Source organism: Coloeus monedula (assembly GCF_965178545.1).
Source record: "Coloeus monedula genome assembly, chromosome: Z".
NCBI lineage: Eukaryota > Metazoa > Chordata > Aves > Passeriformes > Corvidae > Coloeus > Coloeus monedula.
The window spans coordinates 40,155,657-40,169,921 of NC_138822.1; the positions used below are offsets into that span (position 1 = coordinate 40,155,657).

At 40.1% G+C, this 14,265-nt stretch overlaps 1 protein-coding gene across 1 annotated transcript in view; it reads left to right on the plus strand.

Moving 5' to 3' along the window:
• The window catches only part of CNTLN (centlein), a gene marked incomplete at both ends in the record, with an annotated part of 190,581 nt that extends 188,054 nt beyond the window's left edge, over positions 1-2,527 (plus strand). Inside the window, 1 exon segment of the mRNA XM_082301670.1 lies at positions 2,426-2,527. Coding sequence (XP_082157796.1) covers positions 2,426-2,527 — 102 coding nt within the window.
• Between the last annotated feature and the right edge of the window lie 11,738 nt (positions 2,528-14,265).

The window sequence follows — 14,265 nt, forward strand, 5'->3', positions numbered from 1 at the left end:
TCCTTCAGTGTGCGCTTGGCACTCACTGAACTTCCAAAGCCTTCCCCAAGAATATGGCAGGTTTAGAAGCTGGCATGAATGCTTTAGAGTAGAGATGACTTCAACAGTTGTGAAGTTCTGGGGAGAAATGTAAAGGGAAGTTTCCCAGGATAGTGGCAGAGCCATCATTACAAGTAAATCTGACAGGCTTGTATTAAAGATGAAGACTCTAGAGATCATCCAGTTCTGAATGTCTATACAGAGAGAAAACCAGAGAGAAACATACAGCATTTTCTCTGAAATCAACAAATGTTGAAAGAATGGCATAATGTTCCACTTTCAAATGCTCTTGATTTAAATGAATTACTTAAATGGCAAGAGTTCTTGAAAGATCACTTTGCTATGACATGGAAGCCACAGAGAGTAGTGAGCAGCAAGTAAAATGTAGTCAGAATGATACGAGCCAGAGACATCAATAAGAAACCATTCATCTCAGGCACAACATTAAGGAGGTGAAATGTATCAGAAATTGATGTAGTCAAGCTACGCAAGAAGAATTAGAGACTTTGAGGTAATGATACAGTGTTCTCATAAAAGACATACCTAGAAGAAGAGGGAGAGAAATTAGAGTGAACAGGATGCTGAAGTCAATGTTTTTAAAGCGTAGTAGCAAGTGTCCCAGAATTTCAGGTAAGATTATGTCATATATTACACTGAATAGATTTCTGCTCAGTGAGTTCAAACCCTCTATTCCCCAAAAAGTCATCACAATAGCACGCAGGAGAAAGCTGACAGGTATAGATGTCTTCTAGAAGATTCTTACCATACACATAAGTTATTTTCGACAGATGGAGACATGCCTGGCCAGCAAGTACCAGCCTTTGAAAACCTACTTTCCTGTAGCAAAGGGAAATAATACATATCGTTGTCCTTTTCCTGTAACTACAGAGCGACTGTTGAGCAACATGTAGGATTGCCACTATATCGCTTCACAATACATGCCTTCTATTAACAAGATTTTCCCTTTTTCGATATTTTTTTCTGACTTGTTGGTAATTTTAAATATCAGTACGTAGATTCAAGTCTGCATATCACTTCAAATGTTACATTTTGTATTTGATGCACTTTTATGTCTGGGGTTTTTATTTGTTTCTTTTATATTTTTTGTTTCATGTCTATCTAGGAAACAAGCACTACTCTATCTGGTGTAAGTACCATACAACTTTCTCTTTCAGATAGAATAAAGAAGTGAAAAAATGAAATTAGCACAGGAATACTGAAGTGTGGAACTAGAGAGGAGTTCCAGATAGAAAAGTGTTGCTTCGAACTACAGTTGTGAAAAGCAGAAAATGATGATTGGCCTGTTCCACTAGCTGCTATATTTTACCTTATTTATTTCTGGTGGCTTCATAATGTAAAATTATCTCTCCTTCTGAATGAGCTGTTACTTCTGTTGTGGTACTGACCCTTCAGTCACCACTGGTCTCACCATGTGTTCAGGAAGCTGACAGAGCCCTGTGAAAGCTGTTACAGACTTTTCAACAGTGAAGGAAAACTGTCCTGTTCTGTGGCACAGCACTGGCCACTCTGGATGGAGCTGCCACAACCACTGTTCTGTACCACCTCTAAAAGTATTTCCCAGTGAACAGTGCACTGATACACCAAGACTTTGAAAGAAAACCTCTTTATGCATTAAAGCTATGACACTGAAAATTATACCAAATCTCCTTCGAAGACATTGGTTGTACAAATGCATCTTTATATAAGAGAAGTTATAAAAGAGGTTTTATTTTTTCTCTGTAGATATATCAATACAATTTTTTGGATTAAAGTTTTAGAGAGGCAGACATTTGTGTCATATTCCAGTTTACGCAATTGGAGGTTTGGGATTTTACTTTAAGAGGTTTTCTTGTGGTTTCATTTGTTTTGTTTTGGGATTTTGTTGTTGTTTGTTTTGGGGGGTTTTGTTATTGTTTTTTAATTATTTACAAGGTTTTGTGCGTGAGTCTAAGGCAATTTGCTACAGCAGTGAGAATTATGCTGGTAGTTCTGTGTCACCCTCCTGAGAGTAGTGAACTTACACTCATACACTACCATTTCTGCATGCCCTAGAGGTGACTGTAACCTTTTATTGATCAGCTGATTGAAGATAAATGACAGAGATGCTGGTACTGCAGTTTACATCATTAACATGGTCAGTAAAGCATGAATTGTTCAATAAGGAGTTTATCTTTTTTCATTTTACACTGCTCTTTTATCATTTTTATGATAGAGAGCAAATTTTCAGACACTAACCAGGCAGATGAACTTTAAAGATCAGATATGTGTGTGTGGTAGTTGTCAGAACTAAGTGAAATCTGATAGTTTAAAGATATTTAATAAATGTCTTTCACATGAAGAAAATAAAGTTCAATGACCATTTTTTCTTATGCTGTTTCTTTTTCAGTTTCCTTTTGCCTCATACTTAATGGATGCCATACTGGAAAAATTAAATGAGAAGAAGAAATTGGTAGAAGAGTACAGTTCTCTCATGAAGCACACTCTATGATATTGCTAGTATTTATCCAATGTGTGACTAAAATGTGTGCTGTTTCCTCGTGTCTTTTCTCATAAACTGTCAATATGCATGTTCAATACATACACAGAAACCATGAACTAATTAATTGTTGAACAAGAGGAATTAATTAAATTCCTATTAGAAAGCAGGGTTGGTATTTGATTCTTGAAGAGAAAAATTGCTAAAAATCAATGCAAAGTTCAAAATCATTTTCCTTTAGATGCACTGGCAGTGAACACATGTGCAGGCTTTGTAGAGAGAGGATGTCTTTGTTATGACTAATCACATCTGTACAATTTTGAAAGAACAAAAAGCAGCTAAGTAACACCTGGTTGTTCTAATCACAACAGTAGAAGTAAGATTTACAGAGGAACTGGGGATATTGCTGGGATTTTGAATACCTATTTTCTTTTAGCTTCTTTGTAAAGCCCAGATTTCTGATATGTGCTACATAAAAAGATACGCTTTTGTGTTGGAAAAATTGAATGACTGTAGAATAAAAATATTCTGTGTGGAATAATACTGGAAAATCTGTATTTGCTTCTGAGTGTATTGGAGCATAATGTGTGCAATGTATTTTTAAAAAATCAATAAAATAAAGTTTTTTCTATTACGGCTTTTTTTACTAGTAGATCCAGTTCTTTCTCAGCTAAACATCTAGCTGCAAGCTCTCTTACCTTAGGAAGTGGTGTAGAGTTTTAATCGGTTATTTCCACCAAGGTTTCTCTGGCAGTACTAACAAATAATTGCTGCTTCTTCACATTTTTGATCTTAAGGGTTTTATTCCTCTGGACCAGCCCAGCTGAAAAAAAAAAACCAAGACACAAGTTTATGAATTCATGTGTTAATAATGTTTCTTATATATGTCTCGTCATTTGTGAATATCATTTTGGTTTACAACAGATATCATTATCCGTATTGGGTGGGGAATCAGAAGAAAGATCCACTTGGACTAAGTTCACTTAACTGAAGCATGAAACAGAGATTTTCTGCATGTCAGTCAGTGCTTTTCCTAGGATGTAATGTTGTATCTCCTAATTTATGGAGTTCACTATTTGGTGTCTCTGAGAAAAGGAAGACCTCTGCTCAGTTGCACCTGGTGAACAGAGGAGCTTGTGAGAATTTTTATTAGAATTAGAGAAAGTAATGCAAACATACTCTGCCTGCGCCTGTAAATTAAGACTGGGAACTAGGCCTGTATAAAAAACCTGCCACATCTTTCAGAATGACTGACCACCACCTTTTTCAATGCAAGAAATAAGGGCCATCATATGAAACTGTGTGATATTTTCAAAGCAAGCAAAAGGAAGCCACTCACATGCAAATGAAACTGAGCTGTGGGAACCATTTCCCTCAGGGTTTTAGAGAAGCTAAAAATTGACATGGACTCCAATGCAAATAAAATAATGACAACAAAAATTAAGGGAGATAAATTCATCAAAACATGTGGAAACCATGCTCTTATGTTTTTCAGTAATTCCAGCAAAATGTATTTTAAAATAATTTCAACAAAACATCCATTACAGCTTAGTGTAAAGAGCTTCAGGAAGCCAAAGCTCTCTGAAAACTATCTCCATTGTCTTCACGTCCACATCCCCAAACACCCACTGCTGCAAGTCTGATCTTGGTGCTGATCTTTAACACTTGATGATCTTTTGTCAAAGTGAAAATGCAGGGAGCATCAGCTAATTCCCATAGAAAATATGCCTCAAAAAGAGGGAATTTTCCCGACTACTAACTTTTTTTCATAACTTAAACATCTTGCTTTTCTGCCCCTGCAAATTTCTGTATCTCCTGGGCAATTGGGTATGAAGAGACCCCTTTTCTTGGTGCCAGAATAAACAAGAATGCTGCAGAACCAAATTTTTATCTACTTCATCTCAAAAGAGAGAGCAAAACGAAATCCATACACCCAGCTGGAGACAGATTTACGCACAAATGTTCCTGAAAGTATAACACTGCTAGTCTTTCTGCAAACTGTGCTGGAAAGTTTGCCAAATATCTTTGAAGAGCTTTCTTAATATTTTAAAGGTATTTTATTGGTATTTTCGTTCAAAAATTATTTTCTTCTCTAATTTGATGTAAACAAATGAAAATGGAAATACCAGTCAGCATTTTCAGAGAAAAAGAGTCATGCAGTTTGAGAGATATTTGTAAGGATAGCAAAAAGGATGGTGCTCCAAAGAAATTTTTTTTTTTCCTTTTGCTTTCAAAAATGTTGAATTCTGCCTGTAATGAACATACTTGTTTTTACTGCTTATTTGATCTTTACTGCACCAGCAGAGAAGGAGATGATCTCTGAAAAAAATCTTTAACACTGTAACAGGATTAAAATTAATTATTTTGGTTATATTATATGAATATTTAAGGAATCCCCTTACACTAGAACCAAGTTCGTTACACATGTGTTGCAAACTTAGTGAAGAACTGATTCTGATTTGGGGAAAAGCATTAGTTCAATGCTTCCAAGATGATATTGCTAGCAAAGCTAAACATTAAATATATTAAAGGCAGTGCTGTTTTGTAATAACTATGCCTACGGACATCCAGATAATCCATTTAATCTGTTTTTCTTTTGTTAAGGTCGTTTTCTCTCCTGGTGCTGCCTGATACGACCTCTAGATGGCAAACTTTCCCAAAAAATGGGCTCGGTGCTTTGATTCCCTACAGCCATTGAAATACTGTGTCAGACAGGCCTGTCCCTCGGGCAGCAACAGCTGACGTCTGCGCGTGTGAAATAAATGGGCAGTTTGCAGTCATTATGTACAGTGACACAAGGGTGAGGCCCTGAAATACAGCCATTTTTGTATTTATACATATACATATATATAAATTTATATGTGTATATATATACAAACACACGTATGTGTATGTGTGTTTATGCACATACACATTAAATATGAAATACGTGGAGTTGTATGGTGCTTCAAAGTTGTTTAAATGTTTAACCCTTTCAAAAATCTTTATTATGCTCTAGCAGGTCCACGGGAGGGTGTGAGAGACTGAAATGTTAATTGTTAACGCCTCAAGCAATCGGGTGTTTTGCTGTCGATGCTCATGGAAACAACCCGTGTGCAGGGGGTGTGAGCACCAGAGGATGACCGTGACAAATCAACCTTCTTGCTTAGCAAGAAGCTGGGGTTTGAGGTACATAAGGGGCTGATAAGCAGATCCTGCAAGATGGAATAATGCTTTTAATTCTACCAGTGTTGTCCCTTACACAACTGGCTCAGTTGTAAAACTCCCCTCCCACCAGGGGAAGATACTGGGACATTCACATTATTCAACCCTGCTGATGGAGCATAATTGGCTCTATTATGCTGATGTGAGAGAAGTGTCATAAACCATCAAAGACCCCCAAAATGGCCCCAGACTCATTTCTGGGGCCTCGCACCAGAGGAGTGGGCATGATCCACAGTGTTACAACATGATTCACAGTGTTGCATCAGACAGTGTAAAAGTCCCCATCCCAGGGGAAACACCTGGGTGGTCCGCCTGAACTTGAGTGTGTACTAACCCATTGAACTTCGTGTTTCGCGGTCTTTGCCCACTCCAGATTGATAAAGACTGTGACCATCACTTCAACCAAGGGACATCAAAATTGCAGCAATCAAGTCTCATTTCTGGATCCACAGGTGGTGATGTTTTTCTATCATTATCCTTTCTTTCTCTTTCTTTCTCTCTTTCTTCTCCTAACTTTTTCTCAAAATATATTTTAAGCCAGACTGAAAAGTTCCAGCCAATGCCTTCGTAAGTGCCCTGTTGTGTCTGGATAGGTTGAAGTTGGCTAACTCTAAGTTTGCTAAGTTCAAGTTTGTGAAGTGTCTTACTTACTTTGTTGCTGTTTTAAATTTTGCCATGTACCTTCTTCTATTTTAATGTTCCAAAGTTTGCAAGTAGAGGTTTGTTGTTGAACCTTCTGAGGGTCGTCTTGTTTCTCCTGCACATTGCACAGAGTGAATTAAAACCTGCCAAGGGGATCAGGGCAGACTGAGAGCCACAAAGATAATCTGAGGGCTGGAGCAACTTTCCTGTGAAGAAATGCTGAGAGTGTTGGGGTGGTTCAGTGTAGAGAAGAGGAGTCTCTGGGGCATTGTTAGAGCAGCCTTCCAGTGCCTAAAGGGGGCCAACAAGAGGGCTGGATAGAAAGGGTATGTAGTAGTAGGAGAAGGGGGGATGGCTTTAAGCTGAAGGAGAATGTGTTTAGGTTAGATATTAGGAGGAAGTTCTTTACTGTGAGGGTGGTGAGGCACTGTCACAGGTTGCCCAGAGAAGTTGTGGGTGCCCTGTCCCTGGAATTGTTCAAGGCCAGGCTGCTCTGAGCAACCTTCCTCTAGTGGAAGGCATCCCTGCCTGCAGCACGGGGTTTGGAATGATGATCTTTAAGGTCCCTTCCAACCCAAACCATTATATGATTTTGTACTCTAAAATGTAAAAATTAAAGCATCTGGCAATAGTCACTTCTCACAGTATGTTTCTGTAGTGCCATCTGTTTAACCTACACAAATCCTCATTTACCTTGATAGGAATAAAGATATGAGTCTTTCTAAATGTAGATCTTTTACACAAGTGAGAGCCATTTTCTTCTGTACTGAGAATTCTCTGTTAGAGAAGGCACTGTGTGTATCTCCCCAAGTGCCTCTGGAGTTCCACACTGTCTGAATGGGTTGCAATTTTCAAGGCTAGGTATCCTAACTGAGACTGAAGTGTAAGTGTAAGACCTAATAGTCACAATAAAGAGGAGTTCAGGGAGAGCTTTAAAACATCTCAAAGTATTCATGTAGCCATCATGTAAAACCTCATTTTTTGTATTCTTGAAAATAAGAAACCTGTTTGAAGCAGTATTTTTTTCTCTGTAGTGTCTGTGTTATCAAACATACAGTAAGGATCTATTTTTGAGGTTTCCTGAGAGATTTGAGATTTGAGAATTCTCAGCGTGTAATTATTTGAAAGGTCTTGTAGCATCATAAATGATTATGCTGGGAGAGAGCTGGGAACACTTCTTGACTTCTGCTATAATCAGACATTTAATAATTAGACATTAATGAATTTGTGTTGTTGGGTATGTTAAGTTTTTGGTTTTTATCTTCAGGAATGCAGAAAGGCTATGGAGTCAGGAAGTCTGTATTTTAATTCTGTCATTCCTTCAGCTAGGTTAATTCTCTTCTCTGTTTCACTTTTACAACTGAATTAATATCTAGCTACACTACAAGCTAAATATCAGAAGGAAAAGAGAAGCTAATTTCCATAGCTGTGTGCCATTTACACAGTTTGTGCATCACCACTGGATTGCTTCATGTGATTTAAAATCTGTACGTAACTAGTACGTGAAGGGAATTTAACTCCAAATGGGTCAAGAGCCAGGTAAGCAAAGGGCCCAGCTCTTTGAGGATATTGACTCAGTATCTTGGTTTTAAGATCAAGGTAACAACCTTTCTGAGATAAATGGAGATGTATTCACATCTTGCTCAGATATATGTAAGTCCAGCATTCTGTGAGGGTTACTTTACAGCATGTTTATCAGGCTGGGGAAATTTAAGGCTCCTGTCTCTGTGAAAGAATAAGCTTATCAGATTAAGAGCCTATTTGGAAATCTCTATCAGACGGTATAAAAGAGAGGTTCAAGTGACTCTGACCTATTGAACTTATTGCAGAGCACGGATTTGACATTTTTCTGGTACAGGAAGACTCCTTTGGTAAAGGAATCACACAGCAGTATCTGTAATTCAACAAATCCTAGGTTTTGAAGGATGACAGAGTTCCTTCATGATTTCTTGTTGTGGAGCAAAACAGAACTTGTAGCATAAAATACTTCAATTTGTGTTTAAAAGCAGTACTCAACCTGGGCTGAAGAAATTATGTGATAGACAACCCAGCAGAGTAGGCCTATGATGAAGAATTCTCACAGCTCAAGATTTCCCATTGAAATTTTCTAGATTCAGTTTCAAATCCTAGTACTTATGACGTCAAAAAAAAAAAAAAAATCCCACCATGGTGGTAATCAAGACTGTGAGCTAGACAGAACTTGTAAGTCATGGTGTGCATGTGGGGACAAGTGGCATAAGTAGACCTCAAGCCTTACAGTGCATCTTTGATATATCTTTGCACATTGTTCTTTCTGCAGAAAAACTGTTTAAAATATGTGTTGAGTAATAACCTCAGTATGTGATGATAATTATTGAAAAGGTAGTGCTATTTCCTTATTCTATTTGATCTTTCTCTAGTTATACATGCACAGACTACATTTACCCTCTTAGCTACAACTTTGCATTGGGAACTCACATCGAACTGTTTTTTTTCAAGGGATTAGCCTTTATTCTATAAGGATTTTTTCTTCTGTTGATAACCACACATCAGAAATAACTGTAGCCAACAGGAGCTCTAACTATAGCTTATCCATGTGAAAATAAAGGTTTGAAGGTGTCAGTTGAAAATGTAATGATTTTTAAACTAAAAGTATTGATTTTTGTTTCTATAAGCTACCTTTTGTGAATGTAAATTGGAGAATAATATTGACCTTCTAGAAAAGCTTGGGTGAATGGTTAGTTGAATGCTTATTTATGTAACTCACTATCTCTATTCAATTTAATTTAAGATGTTCATGTAGTGAAGCTGCTGATTCTGAAATTGGTTTTCAAAATAGAATTTTTAAGTTTTGAAGAAAAATAATACATGAGAAATGAAATCTGTTGTTGTATTAGCAGAATATCATATACATCAGAAATTTACTGATTTGGGGAGTGCAATTCTGTGTTCTCCATACTGCCTACCCTTGAGTATCTGGCTCAAGACAGGAATTTCTCTTGTCAATATCTGTGTTTTCATGCATGTTTTCCCAGCTCTAAAAAGCCTGTGAGGCTACTAGCTGGCACAAGCATGACATGAACTAGCTCTGGAGAACGCTGGTGTTTAAAATGAACAGTTTGATGTTCTGACCCAGGCACTGTGAACTGGGGCTCACCCATTGCCCTCCCTGGGCCCTGAAGTGTGCTTTCAGAAGCACAGTCTCCTCCAGCACCTGGATCCAGGAGCTGTGAGAGCAGGCTGCTGACAGCTACACATTGAGTGACAGCCTGCAATCATCAGGCAACTGAATTGACGACTTGTATCCAACATCAGCCCAGGAAAGCCAAATAAACATTTAGCAGGAGACAGGACTGGAGACAAGAATTCTTGAGATTTAGCTCAGCCCAGGACGGGTGCCCCAGCCCAGGCTCAGGTGGATTTACAAGCAAAAGGCTGGGGTTGGTGGGTGAAGGTTTCTGGAAGAGCCCCATGGCTCTAACAGCACTTTTTCTTGCTTTTCCTGCAGATATTCAGGAACAGCAGGATTTCACTTCCCACTTCAGCCCATCAGGCTCCCTTGTGCTGCTTGTCTCTTAGATCTGCTTTGATTCCTTGCTCTTTCTTGGCTCCTACTCTGCTTTCAATCTGATTTTCCAAACCTTCACAGGTATGATTACATGGCTGTGAAGTTAATGAATGTTTGTATATTATTGTTGTGGTTATTGTTGCATTCATTTATTATTTTAGAAGTAATCTATATTTGATAAGGATACCTATGAAATGTTAGTCTAAACTAGAGCTTGTAAAAAAAATTTAGCACATCCATTCAACACTGACAGAAGATCATGGTCTTTAAAGACAGTAAAATGAAATGCCATTACCTCCTCCTTGTGGTGTGTCAGTTCAAAGGGAAAATAAGCAGTGATAATTCTTTAAACATTTTGCCAATAAAATTCTCTCCTTCAGAGGAAGTTTTTAGTGGGGCTTCCTATGGAAAGAAGTGGCCACAGAATAAGTTCTCAGTTTTCTAGTATTGAGATAGTCATGCCCTGCAGATAATACAGACTTCTCCCACAAAGTGAACGAACAGGGACCATGTTGTTTGCAACTGATATGAGCTGCCACTAAGATAAATAGCAGTCAAATGATCTTTTAGTTTGTCAGGACACGGAATTTCTCATATCACTGTGATCCTTTTCCTCTTCTATGTTTAGCATTTGCAATTCTGTAATTGAATTTAAAAAGGAATGTTTCTACAATGTTTTAAAATAGTAAGTGGTGTGTATTGGACATATAATCTTGGTGCTATAATCTTGGGGAGGTAAATTAGGAACTGAAGTATTAAAGCATCGGAGATTGCTTTTTTAAGTAAATGACCTCGTGTCTAACACTGGATGGCACTGAAATACTTCACAATGGAGCCAAGTAGGGTACAGGAAATGGCTAACTTCATTATGAAGCTTCATTTTGCAGGGAACTAACTGGATAAGGGGTTTTCATGGTATTAACCTCTCCCAAAATAGTATCTCTTTAAGGTGGTATGCAAAGAGGATTTATAAGTCATCTGTGAGGTCTGATCCAGAATTAATCCTGGCATTATGACAGAAACTTAGCAGATACTTGATATAGTGATAATTTAAAAATTTATGTTGAGACTTCAAGGCAGAGTGGAAACTCTATCCTGACACAATGCGGGCCAAGTTTCTGTCTGGTTTCATGTGAAGCTGTCTCACTTCACTCACTGACATATGCAGTTTGCTGAGAGTTGAATATATGCCCTCTATGTAAGAGAGATAATTTCAATGTTCATTAATATGAAGGATTTGCAGTGGTGCAACCCAGATGAGGAAGGGAACTAAGCATGTGCTGAATTTTAAGCACACTAGAAGTCCTCTGGGAATTAAATAGCCTCTTGCTTCAGTGCTGACCATGTGAGAAGAATGAAGAGCAAAGAATGATGCTGCAATGCAAGCATCAGATGACTGTCAAGGTCTCCTTCCTGCCTTCTCATATCTGCACCTACTGTGTATTCTACAGAAGAAAAGTCTCAAAACATTCAATTTTGGGTGATTTTGAAGAAATCATCTAGCCTGAATTTGAAGTTTTGCATTTTTCTTACTCTTAGAATTTCTGTATCTTCAGACATCTTGTGCTTAGCAGAGCAATAAAAGGGCAGGATCCCTTCTATTTTGTACATGTCAAAGACTTTGTCAAGTCCCTTGTTGTTTATTATGACACAGAGGCCATCTGCAGGAGTTGGGCTGATTCCTTCATGTAACTCCCTTTTTTAAAAAAAAAAGGTAATATTTCTTGATGTTGCAAGAAATACAAGTATTTCCCTTGTTTCATTGTTCTTTTTGAAACCATAATGATTCATTTCTAGTCTTGTCCTTAACTGTATGCTGTTAGTTTTGATGCTTGTACTGCCTTGGAGTATGATCCTATATTTTGTCAGAGGTACATAAGTATCAGAGACTGCTCAGTTCATTAACAAAAAATTGTTTTCCTCATACAGTAAACACAGCCTAGTAATAATATTAAGAATATAATTTTTATCGCAATCCTTACCTGAATGAGGTCTCTCAGCTTCCTGTATATGCAGAGTTTATTTTTCAACAACTTTTCAGTGGCATCCAAAACACCTTCTTAGTTATGACTTTGAGCTAGAGGATGTTCTATGCTGGTAACATAAACTAATCAAAGCCTAATTTTGACACATTTGTCCACATATTACTGACATCAGCAAGTTTTTATCTTGTGTGATGGAGACTGGTATCGCAGCGGGGATTACTGCAACAAGTATATTTCAAACCAGGAGTCCCATGGAAAGCGAAGTATATATGGACAGATTCGTGGTAGATGTTTCAGAGATGTTTATTTCTCCAGCCGCATGGCCGGGGCTCAGCTCAGGAACTGCTGCAGTCACGGGACCCGAGGGTCCTTGGCGTTATCAGGGAACCCAAACCAACCAGTGGGGAACAAGGCTGACCAGGGGCAGGGAAACCCCGTGTCTCCCCCCAGGGCCCCTCTGCCAGGGCTCCATGGCAGGGGAGGAACCCCAACATCTCACCCATTTTATTTTAATAAAAGGAGAATGAAAACAACTGGATAAACACAACAAGAACAGTTTCAAGACAAAACAAGCCACCCTCCTGAGTCTTTAAATGTCCAAACAGATTCTGTGGAACATCTTAGGGCTGGCAGGAGGGAGACAGAACTCTCCGGGTGTGCTTTGTGGGGAAACTGAGGCAGGAGAGGGTTTAATTTCTTCCCTCCCCCTTTTCATCCCCCCCTCAGCATCGGAGAGGAATTGTAGGGAAAGGGAATTGTATAGGGAAGCCATGGGGTGAAAAACGGATTAGGAATAAACTGGGGATAGGGTAAACTTAGGAAAGGGTTCATATTGGGTATAGGGTAAAAGGGGGAAGTAGGCTGTGGGTAGGGAAATTGCTGGGATGGATATTGTTTATAGTTTTGTGCATAACGGCTGCCTTTGACTGGAATACCTCCAGGCCCAGTAACATTTGCTGCTTGTAAACCCTTCTTTCCTTGCACTATATCAAACTGTACAACTTCCCCATCTCCTACACTTTGCAGGTAATTTTTAGGGTTATTCCTTTTAATGGCAGTTCTATGGATGAATAAATCTCCCCCTGTATCATCTTGTGTTATAAATCCATAGTTGTTTTCTACATTGTACCATTTCACAGTTCCTGTGACTTTCGTGGCTACAACTCCTCCTATCACGTGCTTGTGTGTTCGTCGTGGCTGCTGGTCCCGTGTGGCCGCCGCCTCGCCGACTCCGATGTCTCGGCCGGGCCCCCGCGTTGCAGCTGCTCCTCGCTCTCCGAGCGGCGCTGCTCCGGCGTGTCTGGGCTCTGCGCGGCCCCGCGTTGCCATCGCCGCTGGCTCCGTGCCCTGTGAGTGGTTCCGCTCCGCAAACTCCACGCTGCTTTGAGAGCGGCCCCGTTCCGGCGCTGCGCTGCGCGGCTTCTCGTGTCGCTGTGGGAACCGCCGCTTCTCCCTCCGCAGGGCTCTCCGAGCCGTGTGCTCAGAGCGGGCTGCCACGCCGATGCCGGTTCCTGGCTGCTCGTGGCCCACGGCACCCGCGGCGCCTGCGGCATCGCTCCCTCACTCGCGGCCGCGTGGCCGGGGACCCCGAGACAGGGATGGGGTCCGCGATAAGGAGCGCGCTCCTGAGGGGGCCGGGCGCATCCAGCACAGGCACCTCCGCTGGCACGGCTGCAGTCATGTGCCACAGGGATGGGGGCCGCGCGGCCTTGGCCGCGGGACTCTGGCCGTCCTTTGCTTTAATAGGACCATATAAATGCTCCTGAATAGCTTCACTGACCACCATGGATCCACGCAAGGGTTCAATCACTAATACATGTACTGTTTGATCTTTCATCTCCCGCAAGATCTCACCCCAAAAACACCCCAGACGAGATCCAGGAGGTTCAATATCAAAAAGTAATTCTCGAGAAATATAGGAGAAATTTTTGAAAAGCCAGTTAAAAAAACGTTCTAGATCTCCCGGTTCCATTACTTTTTTGTTTTGTTGTTCAAGGATTCCTTTAACTTCTAGGTACATTTCTTTCTGTGGCTCAGAGAGCCCCATTTCCCACGATTCTTCCATAGTCCAGAGAGAATATCCAAACCAAGATGAGAAGAGAGAGGTCTAGAGTGGTTATTTTACTCACGAATCTTCCTCAGGGATCGGTATCTTGCTCGCATTCCTCCACCAGTTTGTTGCAGCGGGGATTACTGTAACAAGCATATTTCAAACCAGGAGTCCCGTGGAAAGCGAAGTATATATGGACAGATTCATGGTAGATGTTTCAGAGATGTTTATTTCTCCAGCCGCATGGCCGGGGCTCAGCTCAGGAACTGCTGCAGTCACGGGACCCGAGGGTCCTTGGCGTTATCAGGGAACCCAAACCAAC